The sequence below is a fragment of the Mustela lutreola genome, chromosome 11, assembly GCF_030435805.1.
Source record: "Mustela lutreola isolate mMusLut2 chromosome 11, mMusLut2.pri, whole genome shotgun sequence".
In the NCBI taxonomy this organism is placed as follows: domain Eukaryota; kingdom Metazoa; phylum Chordata; class Mammalia; order Carnivora; family Mustelidae; genus Mustela; species Mustela lutreola.
The window spans coordinates 403,366-417,352 of NC_081300.1; the positions used below are offsets into that span (position 1 = coordinate 403,366).

General features: G+C 62.3%; 1 protein-coding gene across 4 annotated transcripts in view; it reads right to left on the reverse strand.

Moving 5' to 3' along the window:
- Window positions 1–8,803: 8,803 nt before the first annotated feature.
- Window positions 8,804–13,987, reverse strand: part of CTDP1 (CTD phosphatase subunit 1) — a 51,867-nt gene continuing 46,683 nt past the window's right edge. For 2 of the 4 annotated variants that reach the window (XM_059138728.1, XM_059138726.1), the window contains one exon: window positions 9,069–9,372. In XM_059138728.1, coding sequence (XP_058994711.1) covers window positions 9,219–9,372 — 154 coding nt within the window. In that variant the 3' untranslated portion in view covers window positions 9,069–9,218. Of the gene's footprint in view, window positions 9,373–13,987 lie in introns of all 4 variants that reach the window. The other 2 variants (XM_059138725.1, XM_059138727.1) reach the window with 2 other exon arrangements.

Consider the following 13,987-nt stretch of genomic DNA (forward strand, 5'->3'; position numbering starts at 1 on the left):
CCCCCCGTGAGAGCTGCAGTCCAGGGCTCTCTGCAGAGTGGTCCGCCCCGCCCTCCCCGCTGAGCCCTGACACAGCGTGCCCCTCCTGTGGGTTCCGCGGAGCTCCTGCCCTGGCGCACAATGTTAGCATGAAAAACCACGGACCTTCAGGGGCTGCCAAGGGTCGTCGAGGGGCTGGGGATGAGAGCCGTGGGGACGCCGTGAATCCCTAACACCGTTCTGGGACAGCATCGGCTCCACGGCTTCTCGTAAACCCACTGGGTCTGGCGCGAGAGCAGGTCGTGGAGCCCTTAAAGCGGGCGTGAGGGCCGGTGCCCAGGGGCACACGCTCCAGCCTCGGACAGGCCGGCCCGGGTCACTGCCGCATCCAGGGAGCACAGAGTGGGGTCCCTTTGAGCACGAAGGGTCTGAGTTATGCTCGAGGTCTGTCGCTGGTGATGCTGACCTTGTGGGGCGAGAGGTGCCCCCCGAGGTCAGAATGATTGTTACCAAGTCCTGGAGGAGGAACCCAGACGAGGCTCAACTACTCCAGCCTTGGGCCCCACTGTGTCCGGCGTGGGCGCGGCAGGGATGGCCAGTGGCCGAGGGTGGTGGGGAGCGCCCGAACCCTGCTCTGTCCCAGGCTGAGCCACCGTGGGAAGAAGCCTATGGGTAGGAGCCCAGTTTCTCTGAGCCTTAGCTCGTGGTCCCGTGGGGCTCACGGGGCGCCCTGGCTCCAGGGCTGGGGTGCAGGGTGGGATGCCCCTCTGAGGGGCCTGGAGCCGTGTGTCTCCTGACGGCTCGCCTTCCCGAGAGCGTCACCGGGTCAAATGATCCCGTTCCCAAACGGAACCGCACACAGATGGCGTCACGGTGTCCCCGTGTGCTGCCACCCCCCACCCCTGAGCATGCACTTTACTCGGGGCTGAGTGCGCCCGCTAAAGGGACACGTCCGAGAAATGCCATCGGTTACAGGGAACAGAGCGGCTCTGGTCCCACTTCCTGTCTGTCCCTGAGCACAGCCACGGGCGGGAGTTCCCAGGACACAGCTCGCCGGGCAAAACCCGCCTCGGTGTGTCAGGACTCCAGGCGCGCGGAACCAGATGGAGCTCGGAGCTTCTGGTTCGCGGACGCCTTCTCGTTGTCATCCCGTGCGGCCTTATGTCATGACCTTACTGAGCCCCTGATCCAACACCACTAGCACTGCTACTTCGTCCATTTCCCGGACACGCACATTCAGGCACGATCGGTGCAAGCCGTATTCTCCCCGTCACGCAGCCACAGCGGGCGAGCTGGGAGCGGACCCTCTTCTCATCCAGGCAGCTCTGACTGCTCACGCAGGCCAGTGCACTCTGGGGCAGGGCACCCACACCCCAGATAGGTGACCAGAAGTGGGTTGCTCAGCCCAGGATGTGGGGTCTTGTCCCCCTCCCCTGCCCCAAGGAAAGGTCTTCACAGGCATGAGGGGCAGACTCGCGGGATGGGGAGGAGACGTCTGGTCCGTTCCTGCTCGCTCTGGCGCAGAGATCTGGCGGAGGACAGGAACACGGCCCCCCAGGCAGCCACGTGCTGAGGACAGAGCTCTGTCTCACCTCCAGGGAGACCTCGGGGCTTAACTTCCCAGAGACGAGGTGAAGATGGAACCGACTTCATCAGCAAGCTGGCGCCCTAGAAACGGCTCTGGACAGCATCAGAGGTCCTCTTCCTATAGGGAGGTGGTTTGATTAAACAACATCACCTAAAAGCACCTGAAAGCAACAGCAGTGTTGACTCAGACTGTCCGGGCCCTGTGAGGAAGGGCAGCTCCGCCTGGGACCCAGGAAGGAGTCCCGAAACGGCCGCCTGGAAACCTCCCTCCACAGGACCTCAGTGCTGCGGGGAGGGTACCCCGGTGCTGGGGGTTGCTGACCTCGGGACACCCGTGGGGCCTGCATGGGAGCCCCCAGGGCTGGGGGTGCAGCTCCAGGCCACCCACAGGCACAGCACCTTGGCCAGAGAGGGGCTCTGTGGTGGGAGGTGCGCAGAGGAAATGAAGTCTGAGTTTTCCAGGCAGGAGAGCAGGAGAGAGACACGGGGAGCAGGAGTCTGCCCGGTCTCGGGGACAGCAGCAGCCGGAGGGCCGGGTGACTGGCTGACACGGACCGGGGGTCATCAGGCTGTGCACGTGGAGTTCATCCCCAGAGAGTGAGCTCTGTGTTGTGACCCTGTGGCCCCAGGAGGGCGCCCAGGAATCCAGACTCCCACACGCAAAAACCCTACCAGGCAAGGACAGTGGCTCACGCCTTCACTTACATCTTCTTCAGCCTCTGTTGAGCCCCTGCCGTATGCACCAACTGCTCTAGGTCCAGAAAACGCAGGATGCACCGGCCGGGCATTTCAGCCTAACTGGGCACACCCCCGAGGAGTGATGGGGAGTGGCCGTGTCAGACGCCGGGCCCACGGGGGCCGGGAGCTCCTGTGCGATCAGAACGCGTCTTCCCAGGGAGGAAGGGGGGTTTCGAACGGCTTCTTCCGGTCTCTGGACAGGACTTGACTTCTGTCTTCCGGTCTCTGGACTTAACTTCTATTCTCTTCTTCCCTCTTTCAAAGGTTCTGATTCTCCAGAGAATCGAGCTTCCTAAAGAACGTGCCCGTTAGTGCCGTTGGCGGACCCGTGCTCCAGATGCCGGGACTTCACGGCCCCCGACTGGCCGACGGCGCCTTCCAGACTCCGGCGTTTCATGCGGAACGTTCCGGTAAGACTCGTGCTCAGGCCACCGAGGTCACCAGGTGGCTTTTCAGGGAGCGTAGATGTCCTGGGTTGCTTTCTTCACTGCCAAAAAATCCATTTTTAGAAACCAGTTCCAATACCAGTAACAGAACCACTGCCGGGGCTCCTCTTGGCCAAGGCCCTCGGAAGCTGGCTGGGGGGTGGCGGCTGCACTCCGGATGCTGTGGTGAAGACGGGCCTGTCCGCGGCTCCCTCGGCGGCCTCGTGGCCCTTCTCGGCTCCTGCCCCGAGAGGCAGCTGCAGCCCTCCCACAGGTGCTTGGGGACGGGCATCTGGGGCCCAGGACCAGCACCTCACCCTCAACTAAGGCGGACGTCAGGGACTAGATCGTCAGTGTGTCCCTCTGGGGACGGCGGCACCTCCATGTGCTGGCGCCCTGGTTACACGGTGACCATCCACATGGCCAGCAAGGGCTTGTCTTTGCGAATGGGCAGGCGTATCCCCGGGCAAAGGAGCTTCCGAGAGAGGCCTTGAGGTCTGTTTTCTAAACCCCAGTGTTTCTGGTAGCATGCGCTCTCGAATGCTGGTGACCCTGCCTGGGCTGCGTCCCCGGGGAGGCGGGCACAGCTGGCCCATGCTGAGTGGCCGGTGCCAGCCCAGCTCTCTGGTGACCAGGACATGCCATCCACATGCACAAGAACAGTCCCATCCACGGAAGGGCAGGATGTGAAAGTCCATCCATCCGGTGTGGGAACTGGTCCCCAGAGACCGTCCGAGAATGCTGGTGGCCCAGCAGGGCTCGTGGGAGGTCCCGTCCCCGGACATGGCCCTGCCAACCTGGGAGGGCCTTGGGCCTCTGCTCCTGCGGGCGTGGAGGTCGGGCAGGGCTGGGTGGAGTGTGAGCCCCCATAGCCAGGGTGGTGACAGCTTTGTCTAGGAAACCTGGGGGCACACAGAACGTTCCCAGTGGCCCACTTGTTCATGGAAAGCCAGAGGAGCCACCAGCACAAGCAGAACACAAGACACAATCTGGAACGTTCCTCTAGTGGGTGCTGGAGAACAGGACAGGAACGAACTAGAGCTACACGTCCTACGTGGACAGATTCCTAAAACAACGCCACGTGAGGGAAAGGGGTTTCCCTCTTAAAATCCCAAACCAGGCAAAATGAACCCTGTTGCGGGGAAGACACACTTTGCTCCGAGGGCTGAGGGGTGGACGTCGGCGCCCCGGGCTCTCAGGTCAGGCACCGTTCTTGCTGCAAACGGGGTGGTCACACCAACCCAAACCCTGTGCTGAGTCCAGACAGACCGCTCTTCCTCTGAGAATGAAAGCACTTCCAGAAATCTGACTGCGGGGGAGGGCTTGGAAAAATGCGGAGTAGGAGAAACCCTCTTTTACAAAGTTATAAAATGCAAGAACCTGAAGGAAACTTCAGAAGGTTTTATTTCCCAGGATGCAACCGAACAGGAGGTAGAAGGTTCTGGGGCCCGGTGCAGGCGCCAGGCGGGCGCCGACAAGGAGACAGAGGCGCTGAGGAGATGCTGCTGGGCGGGCCCTGTGCGCCCCGACGGCCGTGGCAGGAGGTCAGAGGACCCGACCCTCTCGAGAACTGGACTGGAGACTGTCGGACACGACACCAGACGCGCCCCCGAATTCAGGACGGAGGACAAAGGGATACGGGGTGAGAAGTGACAGGAAGAGAGAGCAAGGAACCGCAGAACGACGAGGAAGCGCTCAACAACGCCACTTCAGACGAACGGACACTCGCGCGGGGACTGGTCCCAACCCAGAACCCCCAGGAGACAGGCCTCCCGAAGAAACCCTGAGATAAATCAACGCGATACAGATAAAAATCCTGAAAGCATCCGGAGGAAAGGGCGGGCCTCGGGGTCCGCGCGCCCTGACCCGGTTGTGATGGGGCCAGCGGGCGGGCAATGACTAAAGCCAGGAGGACCCGGTGCGGCGTGGCGAAGCCGGCTTTCGGGTCTGCAAGGCCTCCGGCAGCCCAACTTACCTTCTCAGGCCGCGCGCAACACACCAGAACTCAAATCACAAGGATCATGAAACTGTGGTTAAAAAAGACAAGAGGGTTTCCCTTTGGAGCCAAATAGGGGCAAATTTTGCGGCGCGGGGCAGAAGGGGTCCTCACACAAGTTCCTGTGGAGACTTTCTCTGCAAATGACCCCCGAGAACACGCCCCCACCCCGCTCTTCACTGCAAAGGCTCCCAAACCTGCTTGGAAAGACGGCAGGGCCGTGGCTGTGTGCCGGCCGCCTGGGTGGGGGCTGGGGGGTCTCTTGGTGCGTGTCGGGCGTCCCCGCAGCTCGTCCTTGGTCAGGGGACACTGCAGACGTGCGGAAGGCTCAGCGTCAGCTCGGATGCACGGGGACCGCGCTCGCATCCGACCCCGTCTCCCGCACCGCGAGGCTCCGTCTCCTTCAGGATGTTCCTGACAACCACGGACTCTCAAGAAAGCGCGTCCTCTCACATGCGCGACGGTCGAATCGCCGACCCAGGCCGTGTTGTCAGGCCGCGTGCCTGCCCCTCGCCGTTCGCTGGTATCGTGACCCAAACGAGCCCCACGCGGGAGTGGCTGGCGCACTCCTGGGCTCGTGAACCATTAGGGTCCTCTATTTCTTCCTTTTTCCCCTTAGAAATTATGTTTTAAAGAAACCAGCTTGTCTGTCTCAAGAAATTTCTGAGTCTGGATTTGGGTGCTGGGTTTGACGGAAACACGGGGGCACCGAGTGCGTGTCCCCCGGTAGGGGAGGCCGGTCTGCGGAGCTGCGCGCTCCGAGTCCTGAAAAGTCACCACCACAGGCACACAGGGGCCTCGGAGGTCGCCGGGGGACGGCTCCGGAGGGAGGGAGCGAGCGCGCAGAGGACTTTCAGGGCAGCAAAACCACCGTTCGGTGCAGTGATGGTGGGTTCACGACCTCACCCACGCATCTGGACTCACAGAACACCCACCATGTTACCCCACTGCAAACCACGACGTGGTTTGACAAGGACACGTCAGCGTGGGCTCATCGACACGGACGCACAACCCTGCCGGGGGACACGGACCATGGGGAGGCCGTGCATGTTTCGGGGCCAGAAGACTACGGGCAATCTCCATACCTTACCCTCAAATCTGCTCTAAAAAATAGTCTATTACAACCATATGCATAAATGGACTAAAACAGCTCATTGAAATGTTAACGTGGTTACATTTAGTGCCAGGATTCTAGCAATTTTTCTTCCTCTTAGATGTGCGTATGTTAAAAGGTCACAATGAGATTAATTTTAAAAAACAAGGGAAGCCAAGTACAGAAAACGCTGCCGTGTGACCGTGAGACCCGGGGGCTGTGAGGGGTGTGTCGCTTCCTCTTCTGCACTGGTTTTCCACCTGCGAGGCACTTTCCAAACAGAAACTTCGCTTACAAACCAGACTGCGGCCTTGCACGAAAGCACATGCGTGTGCAAACATGGGCCCCACGCGGCATCAGGCGCCAGGTTTCTCGGACACGACTCCGCGCCGTGAAGCTTCCCATGTACAGCTGCGCAAGTCCCAGGGTGCTGGGAGTGGCAAACCCTCCAGGCCAGAGACTCGGCTGGTGGCAAGCAGGGGCCCCTGCTTGGCCCCGACTCCGTGCCCCCTGCCTGACATGGCCTGCAGACCGGGTAGGGGCAGGGTTGTTTGGAAACATGAAAAACTCAGGACGGGAGATCCACTCATAGTCACACAAAATTTCAACATTCTATTTCCCACGGAAGAAAAATTTCATTGAATTTCCAGTTTGATTTTTCAATGTTGTAAATAAACGGCCATTTATTACCTACTTGTGCAAAGGTTTCTTGTGGACCGAGAGCTCGATTCCCATTCCCCAGCACACAGCTCCCTACGGCCCTTCTCCGGACCGCAGAGCTCTACCGGACGTGCAGGGAAGCGGCTGAGTCTCCTGTTACAGCTTCGGAAGGCGACGCACAGACAACTCTGTCCTGTGAGCAGACGGTAGTCGGCCGTCGCACCCACCGCCCCTCTGCCGCAGTGCCCACAGCTCCCCCACCCAGGCTCCCGGGGGCAGGAGGACTGGAGTCTGTTTAAAAAGTAGTTTGGTTCATTTAGGGCACAGACACGTTATGAAACCAGAACACCGAAGGCCAGATGGTCAGGGCAGGCCATCGAGGGCACCCCGAGCCGTGTTCCTGCCCAGCTGTCCTACAGGGCACGTCCCCACGTGGACGCCTGCTCCCGGCCAAGTCAATTCCCGGCGTCCAGAGGAAACCACCACCTGGCAGAGTCGAGCACCTTGAGGCTGCAGAAGCCCAAGCAGCGTCAAGGCCCCGACACGCTGGGCCTAGCAGCTGAACTCACGGCAGGGGTGTCCTTCATGGCAACAGCGGGTCAACCTGCGTGTTCTGCTCAGTTGAGCTCACGGCTGGGCCTCACCTTCCCTCCCAGACCTCCAGCTTCTCAGGGTCCCAAGGCTGCGGTTTTTCCTTCCCGGTAATACCAGGTCCAGGTCTTTCCCTCCAATTTGGTCATTTTCCCGTTGCTGACTGGGGTGGTGGGACACCAGGGTATCTGAGCACAGAGGAGTGGTCTTGTCTCCCTCCAGGACCTGCCGGAAGGGGCCCAACCAGCTGAGAAGGACACCACTTCCGTCCCCCTCCTGGGTGCACAGGGCCCCACCTGCTCCTCGTGAGCCCACAAGGTCCCCACACGTGCCCGCCGGCAGCAGCCCGGGCCCAGGCCCACGGCCTCCGCTCACACCCTTTTCAGCCACAGCTACCGATCAGCGCCTGAGCCCTTTCAGAAACTGTGGCCTGAGGCTGTCTGGCGTGTAAGGTGGAAATCTCCAGCTTCTTCCGCTTCACAAGCCCGGCCCGGGCTCCTGTCTGCAGCTGCTGTGCGTGTTACAGAGGCTCCTCCGCTCCCCAGCCAGCCCCTGCACGTTTCCCTTACTGCCGTTGCGGAGAGAGGGAGTCAACAGCTACGCTCACCTCCTGGAGAAGAACAAGGCCAAGGCAGTGCCGGGATTGCTGGCCGCGTGCCTGCCTGCCCACCCGTCCTGTGCGCAGGGTAACACCCCCACACTGCCCGGCACCGGAAGTACAGACGGGATCTGAGCGTCACACCCTGTTGTGCAAAGACCTCCCGAGTGCAAGTAGCAGAGGGATAGCCCAAACTCCTGGAGGGGATTTGGGTTCTTAATGATGCCTGAGTGGCCAGTGAACACCTAGAACCAGCTGTACCTGAAGCTCATCCATCGCTTCTCCGATAGGTGAGTATCATAGCAAGGTTACCCCAGCGAAGCCGTGATTCTGTTACCTGCGCTCGAAGGCAGCGTGCACGGCACACAGCCGGAGCCCAGCCTGTTACCTCGGACTCCGCGGGTGGTCCGGAAAACAGGGAGGAGAGGCCGCGCAGCTGGAGAAGGTACGCCCCACCAACAGCGTCTCCGAGCCCGCGCAGCTGACCTGCGCTGGAGAAGGTGCGCCCCACCAACAGCGTCTCCGAGCCCGCGCAGCTGACCTGCGCTGGAGAAGGTGCGCCCCACCAACAGCGTCTTCCAGCAATACCTCAGACTGTTGTCGAGGTTCAGGAACACATGCCAGGTCACCTGCCACCCAGAGTCCGCCGATAGGAGGTGCCGTCCGGGCCGTCTCAGAGGAGGTGCGGAGACCACCCCCACGGGCAGCTTGACCAAGGCTCGCACCCAGAGGTCTCTGGGCGCTGTACCAGCTCCTCCCGGAGCTGCATGAACGCGAGGGATCATGGGTCAGACCCGGACCGAGCGCCAGGGACCAGGTACCATCAGGCTGTCTGGGGGACACGCCGTGTGATGAACCGTGCTCCGGCTTCTCGGACGGCTCGGAGCTGCCTGGGGTCCTGGGGTATCTCTGATCCAGGCTCGTCACCTGAGAGCGAGCACTGACGGAGACCCTCCGTGTTCTCAACGCTTCGCTACGAGTACCGTGACGTCGGGCCCACGGGACGGCCTGCAGGAGTGAGGCCCGTCTGTTCTCCCAGGGACGGCCCGCAGCGGCCAGACGCACAGCTCTCAGCCCCACAGGCCGCGGGGAAGGCCGGGCGCCAGCCGCTCCTGCCGCAGCGCACCAGCACGAGCTTACAAAAAGGAGTTTTATTCAATGAAAGAGAAATTTGCTTGGTGGGTCAACGCGAGATCGATATACAAAACTTTACATCTGAGTCCCGGGGGAGGACCCCGCGCCCCTGCGGCCCCGCTGCCCGGCCCCCACTGCGCACTCTGGCCGCCACCCGCGTCCCACCTCCCGATCCGCGCCGGGCTGCGCAGGGGGCGGCGACATCTTTGGCACACCGCCTCCCGGGACACCGTCCCTTAGAAAAGTAGACTTTCCATAGTAAAACCTCTAAAAACACCTATTTCTGCAAAATTATGTGTCTCTGTATGTGGAGCTCCGCCAATATGCACGTCTTTCTGGAGAAGAGAGAACATCCAAGGGCCCACGCTGCTGGAGCCCTCCAGGGACGGAGTGCACGCCCGCCCTGTGCCCCACAGGTCACATGAGGTCGCTGAGCTCGGCCTCCAGTGCTGCCGCCATCTCGTCTGCCTCCGAGCTGCTGCCTTCCTCGTCCGCCCCGCTGGACTCCCCACTGGACGCGCCGCTGGACACGCCGCCGGCGTCCTCCTCGGGCAGTTTACGCTTGTGGCCCCTGCAAGACAGACGCAGACCATGAACGGCTCGCAGCAGGGGCCGGCCTGGCCCGGCACACATGCGTGCATGTACCCCGCAGGCACGCCCCATCACCAGTGTCCATGTCCCGGCACACACACGCGCATCCACCCCACAAGAACACCCTGGCACGCACACCCCCACACGCTTGCACACACGCTGCACTGTCCTCTGGGGAAGGGCACTGCAAAGTGCTGTCTGCAAAGTGCTAGTTTCACGGCAAGAGCCGGCTGGCACTGATGGCCAAAGTCAGCTGACCCCAGAGCGAGGCACTCGCTCTGTTCCCCGTGCCACCGGGCCCCGCAGAGGCAGCCCCACAGCAAGAGTCCGGCACGCACGAGGGAGTCCCAAGCAGGTCAAAGCACAAGGCCGGGACACCGTGAGTGCAGCAGGTGTGGCCGAGGCCCGAGGCCCAGCCCTCCACCTGTGAAGCCGTGACCTGCCTCCTTGGCAGCACTCCAAGGACCACCCCATGTGAACCAGGACGCAAAGACCTGCAGAGAGGCCGGTCAGTCCGAGGAACCAGCCCGCCGCCCGCACATCTGGAAGCCCAGGCGCACCCCAGGTGACCACACGGGCCAGCACACGCTCCACTGCCCCCAGACTCCCCGCTCCCGAGTCCGCGTCCACACGAGCCACCCTGATCACAAACCGAAGGGCACAGAAGGTCTGTTTGGCAAAGTCACAAACACGAGGTTGGGGAGAGTATCTGCATCACTAGGACTCCTGGGACCTGAGACCGCGAAGAAACTTTTCCAAAATGGTGAGACAATAAACCACCCGTGAGAAACACTCCCGAATCTGAAAACGGCAACGGTCAGAGCTCAAAAAGGACAGAAACCCTGAGAAGGACTCGGGAAGCAGAACTACGGCGTCCGTACGAGGGCTCAGGCTGGCGACGGGGAGTGCGGGGGTTTCGCTTCTGGGGGGAGGCGTGTGGGGGGAGCCCTGCGTGCATCTGTAGGACTTGAACCCGCCGTCGGGCCCAGACCAGGCCCAGGCGCAGCCTGACGGACACGCGGTCCGGTAACTCAGCCGTGGCTGACTTCTGGGTTTGCAAGATATCCCGAGACAAGGTCTGTCACAAGGATTTTACTTTCGAGGGAGCCCACGTGCGTGTGCCAGTCAGGGGAAGGGAGAGGCACAATTGACTCCTTGGGCAGCCTGAATCGGGGCTCGACTCCACGGCCCTAAGATCACAACCTGAGCCGGAATCAGGAGTCAGTCGCCCAAGCGCCCAAACAAGCTGCTTCTGTGCCCACCTGGAGGACTGTCCGTTTGCTGAGCGGAGAACAGGCCGTATCCGCAACACCAGGCAGGCCAACAGCTGACCCGCTTCGCGTGCGAGCGGCAAGGGGCCGTCAAGTCACTACAAGGGGGTGTTTTTATTGTTCACACGACTGACGACCCCAATAAAACCAGTGTCCCACCGGGCACTGCCCAGGAAAGCATGCGTGGGCCCGGTGCCCAGAACAGTAGTGCAGGAACACGTCTTGGCTGCTGGCATGCGGTAGAGGTTCACCAAAAACGCCAGTGATTTTGAGAAAACCTGGGAAAACACCGGCTGGACCCCACCCTGCAGCCGGAGAGCACGCTGAGGGATCGTGAAGGCTCGTCTCCTGTCACCCCACGATCTACCGTCAGGATGTGCTCCTGGTCCTGGGCTTCCACCCGCCCCCGGGGTCCTGGCCGGACTGGGAGCCCAGCTCGCGCTGCGTGGACACACTCCGTCACACCGTCTGGGGGGAGTCCTCTGGTTTGCGCAGAGCCGGCCTCAGGAAGGGACAAACGCGACCGACTTCCCTCGCCGCGTCCTATGAACAGTCTGTTCCCCGTGGAGAGCCCCGTCCGCACCCAGGGTCCCTTTCATCCCTTTGAGAGCTTGAGACAAAAAAGCAAGGACAGAGAGTTCCTGCTGCTGGGGAGGAAGGCCCTGAGTCCAGGAAAAAGCTGGACCCACTGCTGTGCGGACGCGAATCAGGAACCCCAGGAAGCAGCTCAGACGACCCCCTAGGCAGAGGCGTGCCGGCGGGAGCAGGACAGCAGAGGGAGAGCTTGGGGAAAAGCAGGGACCCCTGGGGTCAGGACCAGGACAGGTGGAGAAGCCGCAGCCGGCTCGGAAAGTTCTCTCGAGACAGCCACCTTACAACGATGGTAATTTAGGGTAAAATCTTTTGTGAAAACCTTTCTTCTTTCAAAGAAAGATTTGACTCATTTATTTGAGAGCAAGAGTAGGGGAAGGGGGAGAGGAAGGGGGGAAGCAGGCTCTCCGCAGAGCAGGGAGCCCAAGGCCGGGCTGGAACCCAGGACCCTGGGGCTGTGACCTGAGCCAAAGGCAGCCCCTCACCGGCTGAGCCCCAGGCGCCCCTGTGAACCTCCCGCCGGCTCTAGAACGTCTGGGGCAGCGGCGCCCGGTCGCGCTTGGTTAAGTAACGTACAGCAGGACTGAACTTTACCAATTAAGAACGACCTCGGGACACCTGGGTGGCTTCCGCTGCGCATCTGACTCCTGATTTTGGTGCAAGTCGTGATCTCGGAGTCATGGGATCGAGCGCCAAGTGGGGCTCCATGCTCAGCAGGGGGTCTGCTGGAGGCGCTCCCTCCCCCCAAAACTCATCTCCAGAATTGGAAACGGGGCTGCAGGCGACAGTCAATACGCCCCTCACAACGCGCGGCACTCGCACGCGCTCACAGACAGACCCTGCAGAAAGCGGAGAACAGGACAGCAGCATCGGCACATGCTTCCTCCTCGACGTTCCCGCCTCCAAACGCGCTGCTGGCGGCCGCCCTCCGGCGCCTCGAGCTCGCTGTCCCTGGCGTGTACAACGGTCCCGCGACTGTGACAGCCGCGCACACGTGGGTGTCTAATGACGACCAGCGCCCAGTGTCCACAAACCGTGTGCTTTCAACTTGCCGGTTAAAGCAGCTTGGTTTTTTAGCAGAAAGAAAGGAGCCGCCGTGCTGCCCTCGGCGAGGCCACTGCCCGGATGAACACACCTGTTCCGTGTATGCGTGTGCCCGTGCGTGCAAGGGGGGGCCAGGCCGGCCTCCTGCGGGGACAGCATGTACGAGGCCGACCTGGCTGCTCCCTTCTCAGACGTGTGTGCGGCACAGAGCAAGGGCGGGCGTGCTGGGGTCTCCTCACCTGAGCGTGGGCTGCAGGGAGCCTGCCTTTCGCTGTGAGCAGGCACCCGGCCATCCGGTCACCTGACATGCGGGGTTAGACTTGCTAAGCCTACAGGGCGGCCGTCAACTCCCCGCTGTGTGGTCGGTCCACGTCGGGTGTCACGGCGGCTGTGGAAGGCAGCTGGGCCCGGAGTGTGCAGACAGCCAGGGCTCAGGCTGGAGGCCGGGTCCCCTGTCCGTGTCCGCAGGACCCCTCAGCCGTGCGCAGGAGCTGGGCCACACTCGTGCTCGAGCTGAAGAGCACACGCTGCTGTGAGGCCAGGCCTGTCCCGCACATGGTATGGGGGTCTCCGGGGAAGGGGACCCGTGGTGGAGTGGAGGGCATGTCCCCAGCCATGTCCCCAGCAACTACATCCATGGAGAACCTGTCATGGGGCCTGCTCCAGTGAGAAGCTCGGTGCCACAGTGACACTGACCAAGGTGACAGCCGCCAGCCCGTGCGGCCCCTTTAACAGAAAGACCAAGACGACATCCACGGCTCCCGCTCGGAGACACGGGCAGGCACCAGAGCAGCACACGTGGGACCCGACCTGGCAGTCTCCTACACTCCTGCGCCGAGCCCACCAGCTGCCCCGACGTGCGCTCAGGGACGTGGCAGCCTGTGTGGCCGGGTGGGCCGTGCGCCGCCTCAGGTCACGACGTGGACAGCAAGGACGCCCGCGGCCCGACGGTCCGGCCGGATGGTCTCCAAGAGGCTTTGCCGCTTCCTCAGGACAAACGCCAGGTCACGTCCCAGGAACCACGGAGGGACTTTTCACCAGCAAAAACCATGGGAACTGCCGCATCCCCAAGACGGCCTTCGGGAAAGTCCCAGCAGGGGCGGCGAGCGGCCCGGTCTGCAGTCCGCGTGCAGGCGTCCGGCGGGCGTGTTTGCAGAGGGAGAGTTCTCTGGACCACATCTGCGGCAACTGTTTTTGAGAAGCCTGCCGACGGCCACGACGCCATCGGAGTGTCCTCGCAGAAGGAGCAGGAGGGCACCAGCGCCCCCCCTCGCTCCATAGCCCGGTCTCCTGAGCATCCGGCCTGGCGGGCACCGTGGGTGGCACGAGTGTGCGCTCACAGACGCTCACCCCGACCCGGTGACCACCACCCCCGTGCCGTAGCCTCACTACCTGGGACCAAGAGGGCGGGTCCTCTGGCTCCTTCTCCCGGTGGCGTGGGCTGCCGTGGGGCCCAACCGTCGTGTGTGTGCGTGTGTGGGTGACGGAGCAGCCGCCGGTCTACCTCCCACCTCTCGGCCCTCGCCAGGATGGACGGCGGCAGCCAGCCTCTGAGCACTGCCCGCTGCTCCCCCCGAAGCAGTGCACACGCGGGCCCGACAGTCAGTCTGCTCTCGGACCTCCCGACCTGCTCGCGCTGCAGGCTCGAGGGTGGTGCGGCTCAGACCCGGTTCGTCTCCCCTGCCTGCC